General features: G+C 36.2%; 1 protein-coding gene across 1 annotated transcript; it reads right to left on the minus strand.

Annotated features, from left to right (window-relative positions):
* Positions 1–1925, minus strand: LOC106302924 (glutathione S-transferase T3-like). Its single transcript, XM_013739321.1, has 5 exons — positions 1825–1925; positions 767–914; positions 284–624; positions 112–165; positions 1–34 (listed from the first exon to the last, which is right to left on the minus strand). The coding sequence occupies exons 1-5, from the start codon at positions 1923–1925 to the stop codon at positions 1–3; spliced, it is 678 nt and encodes a 225-aa protein (XP_013594775.1).
* Between the last annotated feature and the right edge of the window lie 6279 nt (positions 1926–8204).

Below are 8204 nucleotides of genomic sequence, written 5' to 3' on the forward strand. Positions count from 1 at the left end.
CTACAAGTACAAGACGCCGTGACTCCATTTCCACCTGAAAGAAAAACATGAAATCAATAACCACAACAAAAACATAAACTTAAGAAGATGCATAAACATAAACTTAAGAACATGAACAGAACAACAAACAACTCATCATTCTCATTACTGAAACATAACATGAACCTGAAACAGACAACAAAGAAGAACATGAAACATACAACAAAGGAGAATATGAAACTCGACAGACCTAAAATAAAGACAGTTAAAAAGATGAGTGTATTCTCTAGACTAAGTGGAGAACATCTCATTAATGAGCTTCTTCTTGAGACATTCTTCGTACTCAGGGAGTGGTTCTGTTTTAGCAAGTAGACGGTCAAGTAGACCCATCTTGGTGAGCCTTTCTCTCCTACTCAAATCTTCTTGTCTAACGTTCCACACCCGCTCAAACTCACAAAACCCCTTCCCCTCCACTGGCTTCTTACCACGGCTCTTGGCTGCCTTAACACCAGGGGGCCGAGCCGTTCCCTCTTCTGCTTCACCAGTTGCGTGAGATGTTGACGATTGTGCACCATCTTCACCTTTTCTCTTTTTAGAGGTTCTGTCGGTAGATAGATCACACCACTTCTGGTCATGGCGAAGCTCCTTCCACGCATGCTCCAAGGTGAATTTTTTTTTTATAGTTGTTGAAGAAGATGATGTGAGCTTGTTTGAGAATGTCATTCTCATTTTGGCCGCTAGTTTTCTCTCTTGCTGCAGCTTCATATGCTCCACAGAATTTGCAGACTAGATCACTGATCTTGTGCCACCGGTGCTTGCAGTGCATTGGGTCTCTTTTCTCACAGCCTGCAAGCTTTGGACTAGCAGCGATGTAGTCTGCAATTCTCTTGCAGAAGGCCACAGCCTTTTGCTCGTTCCCAACGACAGCATCCTTGCTGGTGTTTAACCAAGAGCTTATGAGGACTACATCATTTGTAGGCGACCAGGACCTCCGTTCTTTACGCTCCACAAGAGTGTCTTGCTGGAAGTTTGAACCTTGTGTAGCTTGCGTGCCAGACAACGGAATGGGAGAAGATTCTAAACCTATGTCACTATCTTATTGACTTTGAAGAAGATCAACAAAATTTAAATTCAAATATGGATTAGAATCCATATTTGAATCAAGTGATGGAAGAGAGAGATGATAGAAAAGAGAGATGGAAGAAAAGAGAGATGGAACAATGCGAGTTTGATAGATGGAAGAGTTAAAGGATTCGGTTTAATAGATGAGAGAAATGAGAGAAACGAAAGAGCATTCATAACCGCGTTCATCACACCCAACCATAGAGACTCGACATATAGCTACCAACAAGCATCAAACCAAAACCATTCATAACCGCATTCATCACACCCAACCGTAGAGACTAGACATATAACTACCACAATAACCACACTTAAGCATCTATTTGTTAACTCGTTCAACAATAATCTAACACTAACCATTTATTACCAACGACTCAACCATAAAGCTTTAAATGAATTCAAAAAGCAGCAAAGCAGACATTCATGAAGAACATGAAACATCGACAGGACTAATATGAAACACACAACAAACAACTCGACAGAAGAAAGAAACGATTTGAAATAGAGGAACAACCATTGCTTTATATTTGAAACACTCAGAAACAAATCACATGATTGAGAAACAGAGGAAAGAAACGATTTGAAGGATTGAAACATACAAACAAAAGGAAATTGCGAACATATCAAAAACGATTTTATCAAATCACAGAACATCCAACTTACAAACAATTCATATTTGCTCCATCAATCTTAAGACATAAAATACCGAAACATAAACTTTACCTTTTGATTCGAGGAGAGCCACCGTTTGAGCTCCGTCGCCACCGAGAGAGAGCTTCGTCGCCACCGAGATAGAGCTCCATCGCCGTCGAGGAGAGCTCCATCGCCACCGATAGACCGAATTGAACCGAAGAAAGAAAGAAAAATAGGCATACTTTCAATCAGCACAAGTACAACAAATTAAACTAGAACCAACAAATAAGATAGAAAAACTATCGATCAGAACATGAACATGCATAAATCTTAAGACATACATAATCGAAGAAGACAAAAGCCGCTTACCTTTCGATTAGACAAGAGCCACCGAGAGAGAGAGAGGTCACCGCGAGGAGAACCACCGAGAGAGAGATCGGCGACGCGAGCCACCGACGGACACCTCGCCGTCGAGACCAGAGCCACCGCGATGGATACAATTCGCCTTTCGTAGATGAGAGGATTCGAGAGAGAGAGAGCGAGATAGAGAGAGAGAGAGAGAGAGAGAGAGAGAGAGAGAGACCAAAAGCCAACTTTGATCGCGTTCAACGCGTAACCGAACCTCAACCCTCTCATTTGCTGACACTTGTCCAAAAAAAATGTTGCTTCTCGGGCTTAATTAGGGGCTGTTGCTTCTGCTTTCTTCTATTTTTGATTTTCTTTTAATTGTCATTAATGTTAAGCACCCTCATTAAGCGCTAGCGATAAGGATGGTCTAAGGATGAAAAGATATTGGGTAAATACATTGAAAAAGATGTCAGAAACAAACTGAGTGTTCTCAAGGAGATCGGAGTGCAAAACCTAATGGAAAGACTTAAGGTGTGGATTGGGGCAAGAAGCATATTTTTAGTCAAAAAAATTTTGTTCTAGATTTCAGTTTCAGAAAAGTTTAGATAGAAGCACATAGATATAAACATGTTTTTTTTGCTTAAATAAAATTTTATATTCATTAAAAAAAAAGATTATATACAAAAAAAAAAAGAGTTTGTCTCAATATCTTGATAATCATCTCGTCTTCAATGTTAGGAATACAGTTTTATCAGGTAAAATAAGTTGAATTTCATTCATCCAATTAGAGCATGAAACCGATAAAGCTTCTTTTAGTTGTATGCCCCCTCATAGCTTTTCTCGCAATTGAAGGAAGACACATCATACAACTCACATATAAAGCTTTATCTCCCAGACGCACAAATATTTATAGAAATGGTGTGCACTGTCGGGCCATCATTCTGTCTCTTATAAGGTATAACGTCGCATTCTTGTATTTGATGCCTTTAGTTGTTGATTTAGACTTCAACTCAAACGTGTTTAATCTTGGATAACCAAAACTTAGTTTCGTGAAAGAACAGTGTTTGTTGTATGTGGAAGCACATGGTACATGTACATCATAAATGATATGTTATGGCTTTTACAAAGGAGGTAATATAAGAGGATATAACTAGAGAGTTGCAACTACTTTAAGCTCGTTTATGGGAAGATTAATAATATGTTTTAGGAAAGGAGTCGAGTTTTGGTTTTTATTACGTGTTTCCCATTTGCACAAAATCAATATAACTACCAATACTTAAAAATAAAATATGACGAAAGATTTGATCAAAAAAAAAATATGACGAAAGAAGGAAAGTGGGTGACAAAGACAAGTTCCACGCAAGTAAATGAGTGATGTAAAGTTAAGAGGTCACATGGGCATGCTTTCTATTTGGATTACGTGTCGTTTCCCGGTACTCCTTGTTCTTTGAACCACGCTTCTCTTTCTGCCACGTGTCCTCTTACCTTCCTTCCTTCTCCGGGCCTCTCTTCCCTTCAGATTCCATCTTTGACTTATCGTCTTACATTTGGTTCTCTTATTTCCTTTTCCACCATAATTGAATTGGTTAATATTGATCAGAACAAAAAAAATGAAAATGATTTATTTATTACTCCATTTCTGAATAAATGTCATTTTGACACTTTTCACATAAACTAAAAAAATAACGAAAATATATGTAGATTATTATTAATTACATATTTATGATCAATAATATTTGAGATAAATAAATTTTTTTATAAAATCAATGCAGTTTGCAGTTAATTTTCAGCTGAAAGTAAGTATAATTTGTATTAAAATTGTAAAGCGATACTTTTTGTGTAACCAAAAAAACTAGAATGAAACAGAGGGAGTATCTTATAATTTTGCATGTAGTTAAAAACTTAAAAACCGAAAATTTCATTACCTGACTAGCATGTATAGAATACAGAATGAATGTAAAAGAGTGTTTACATATCTTCTTTTCCTTTTGGAAATCAACCCGGTTGCCCTGCTATATCCAAAATATCTAAAAGAAGGTATGTTCGGTGAAAATAGATCTCCTGGCTCCTGCTATTCCATCGTTTGATTGCAAAAGTTTCCTTTTATTATAATATAGCAGTTGTTTAAAAATATATGGAAATACCTTTAAAGTTGAAACTAGTTAAAAAAATCCAGCCCATTCTTATATATGTTTGATATAACCTGAATATAACTATGTTAATCGTTAATCTAATCACATTGGATGACGACATGCTTTCTGCATCACTGTCACACCAAAACTTAAGTCGGATATATATATAAACATAAGAGAAGCACTCAAAAGGGCAGAACTACGTACACCAGCTTGAATTTGTATTCTATTGAGTCTTAACCATTAAGCGATATTTGGGGTCTTATATAAGCTTTAAGTGGGTAGATATGCTGCTAATTTAAGTTAGTTTAGTGCATGTGTAATGTATGGATCGTTTAAAATGTATATAGGGATATGGATAAAGTTTGCTTAGGCTGGTTTACTCTCGTCTTAATATAGGATTCAAGACAAAATTTGTAATAAATGCGTTAAAGGGATTCAAATCCAAGCACTAATGTCAAACCCTAGTTTGAAAGTAGCGTCAGAATCACAGTCGTTAATTAGGGTTTAGTTATAATCTTAATAGATGTATACATTTATAGGAAAATGAAGAGGAGAAAATGATTTAATACTAAGTGCGAAAGAAGATGCGCATATGGCATGGTATAGATTCCTTTTTTCATATGCTTTTGAGGTGGGATATACAATTTACTTGTCCTTTTAAATAAATAATACTCCCACTATTGTTTGTTTGATTAAACTAATCCGAATTAATTATCACTAAAGCAAAATGATTAAAAGAATTAAATGTCATGTTTATCCCAACATATGCCTTCCTTGTTTCCCGTACTTCCAACTCTCTCAGTGCTTTGAGAAACAGATAGACAAGTGGGTAGAGAGATTCCATACGTTTGTGCTTTCTTTAAAATTAAATTAATCAAAAGTTTATCTATCAACTAATCAATACATTCGTACTGCAATTAGCTTATTATATTCTGACTGTGCTGGCGACTGATTAGCACTAATAAACTTATTCATAAAGAGTATTTTGAGGCAAGTGCTGCAGGAGTGGACAACTCATCTTAAATATCCAGAATAGATGATATGCAAGAATGGCTAAAATTGACTAGCAGTACCCTAAGGTACACCACCATTTAAGGACTGTTTAAATGTAATTAGTTATGGTAAGGATTTTTAAACTAGGTTATTAGTTATACTTTTTGTTGTGAAACATCGTCGACCACCGTAAAGCTTCAAGCTACAAAACATCACCAAACCAGTCTTATCTACTTTTTGTGGTGATTAAGTTAATATTCTAACATTGGTTTATATGATAGACTGATAGTTATATAAACATTTACAGTTAAATAAAGAAAAGTAAAACGAAGAAAAAACCGTACTAAGATTGATAAGTCACGTGGATCCCCATCGTCTGCTTGTATAACATTATTCCGAGCTGTATTCTCGTACAAAATTACAAAAGATGTATTAGCTTTAAGCACATGATAACAACTAGTGTTCATCAAATAACCAAAATAATTTTAAAATTAATTGTTTACTTAACCACAATGTGAAAGCAAGTATCGTGCTCCTGCGGCTACATTGTCTCTGGCGCAAAATATTGTCAGAATAAAAAGAAGCTGTCTTAGATCCAGCAACACTGGAGTGGCTTTATTTTGAATTCTATGGGTATTTTTTTGTTTGTTTGATGATGTTCCGCTACAAGAAAACATGAGATTAACGACGGCGGTATTCCTCGTGAATTCGTCGTAAAAGAGGCTTTATGAAAAATTAGCGAGGACACACGTTTCGTCGTTACTCGTTCGTCGTAACGCATATTTCCTCGCCAATTCGTTGTAACTTAGCGAGGAAAACATTTCGTCGTAAAGACGAAGTATAACATTTCGTCGTAAAAACCATGTAATCATTCCACGTAAGGAGGTCGCTATATTTCCTCGTAAATACCTTGAAAAGAGTTCCTCGTAAATTACACATAAATATCTCGAAAGTATTTCCTCGTAAAATTCACGTGAATACCTCGAAAGTATTTCCTCGTAAAACACTCGCTTTACCTTCCTCGTCATTTCTTCGTAAACTTTCCACGTAAATAAGTCGTAATTTAGCAACGAATTTACTTCGTTTTTTTTATTTTACAGAATTAAAAAATATAATTAAAAAAAATAATTAAAATTATTTAATTTATTAATAAAATTATAATTTAAAATAAAAATCAATACGAAAATATTTTATATATAAATAAGTTTTGAATTTTTAATACAACAACCGAAAAAAAAGAACTAAGGGTCGTTCATCGCCTGTTAGAATTTCTCACTCCTCCTCGCAACATCCGTCTCGTTATGTGTGTTGGATGACTCGCCTGGAATGAGATGTTGTTGTCGTATGTTCCTCAACATGGACTCCCATTCCGGATTTGTGGCCGCTATAACGTCCAAGAAGCCCTCGACTCCGCCCATACGAACTGTGAACGCAGCTTTTGTCGAGGCCAACTCGTTACGCAGCTCAGTGACTTCCTCATCCCGTCTCTGACCATAAGACGATGTCGCTCTCGAAACATCGTTGACAGAACCAATCCCCAATGTACGTCCCTTTTTCTTAGGGACAACCTTAAAAACAAAAAATAAATATTGTTTGTAAAAATTTAAAGTTAAATTAAATGAATAATAAAAAAAATTAAAATTTTAAAAAATTTACCTCCTCCTAAATCCTATCCACTTCAAGTGTGGATAAAGTGACGGGTAATCCGTCGGTGGACTGTTGGGTCAGGCGGTCGTCAACCCGAGCAACCAAGTCGTTGAAGATTTGCTCGGACTTGCCATCTTGAAATTGGTCCGCCTTGTTCTTGTGGGTCCTCTCGTAAAGTTGAAAAAGAGACGGGAATTGGCCTAAAAAACATTTAAGAAATAAAAAAAATAATTTTGATTCACAAGGCCAGCTGAACATAAGGGGCTGGCGTTGTTACGAATCGAACTATGTGGGCCGTAGTCTTTTGATTTCGTGCACGACATTACGGCCCAAAAAATGAGCCGATTGCAAGATAAACAAACGATTTTCAGGCTGCCGAGCTCTTTCCTATGCACAAACAGCTTGATTAGTTTTTAAGATTTGTCAACCAAAATAATTTCATACAAAAATACATTTGCTGATGTCTGGGCAGCTAACCAATACATAAAAGTGCTTGCGAACGAGAAAACTATATATTTAGTTAAGACTTTTCTTGTAAAAGAAAATATTTTGCAATTGTTTGTACAAGATTCATGTAAAAAGATGATTAAAACTCTTTAAATCATGTAACTCATTCGTTTTAAGAACGAAGAAAGTTGACAATCCGTTAATGCTAAACCATTCAGACTTAAATTATTAAATATAATATAAAAGCTTAAATATCAGTTTTGTGTTATCATCCATCGAAAATTCAAACTCGTATAATATATTATTATAAACAAATAACTTAATTGTCACCTGATTTGAAACTCATGAATTTGGCAGCATATATCATGGACAGTGCATATAATAATCCAAGTGAGTCAGGTACATGTTAATTTGTTTTTATGAAATGTTTGGAATCTGTCATCATGATAAGTTATTTATTCCCATTAATTGATTTGGCCCCTACATTATTGTAGGAGATGGATTACATCCTTCCACAAGGTCCATCGAATAACAGGTCCTAGCCCGGCAAACTTGACCAGTTTAGTCGGCTTAAGCGGCTAAAGGTGTCGGTTCGATCCTAGAGTACTTTTAGCCGATCAGCTAAGCCGACTAAATACGCTCGGCTTATAGAGAACAGTACCAAGGCCCGCATACTCGGCCTTTAACGGCAGGGCCCAAAGGACGACACGATTAGGGCATCACAGACGGTTACACTATAAGAGGGGATGAGGAGACAACGAAGAAGGGACTTTTGGACAACACATACAGAAGCGGCTAGATCTAGGTTTTCCTAATCATCTCTTTGATCTTGTTGCTTAAACCTTTGATCTTGTCTCCTTATTTCCCGTCAATCTTGTAACCTCTTTTTTGATTCTAAAT

The sequence above is a fragment of the Brassica oleracea genome, chromosome C7 (assembly GCF_000695525.1).
Source record: "Brassica oleracea var. oleracea cultivar TO1000 chromosome C7, BOL, whole genome shotgun sequence".
Taxonomy (NCBI): domain Eukaryota; kingdom Viridiplantae; phylum Streptophyta; class Magnoliopsida; order Brassicales; family Brassicaceae; genus Brassica; species Brassica oleracea.

Coding starts and splice junctions, on each gene's coding strand:
- LOC106302924 (XM_013739321.1), bottom strand. CDS start 1,925: ATGGAGCTCTCCTCGACGGCGATGGAGCTCTATCTCGGTGGCGACGAA. Junction 625..766: donor GGCACAAGATCAGTGATCTA/GTCTGCAAATTC, acceptor CATGCGTGGAAG/GAGCTTCGCCATGACCAGAA. Junction 166..283: donor AAGAAGCTCATTAATGAGAT/GTTCTCCACTTA, acceptor TGTCTGTTTCAG/GTTCATGTTATGTTTCAGTA.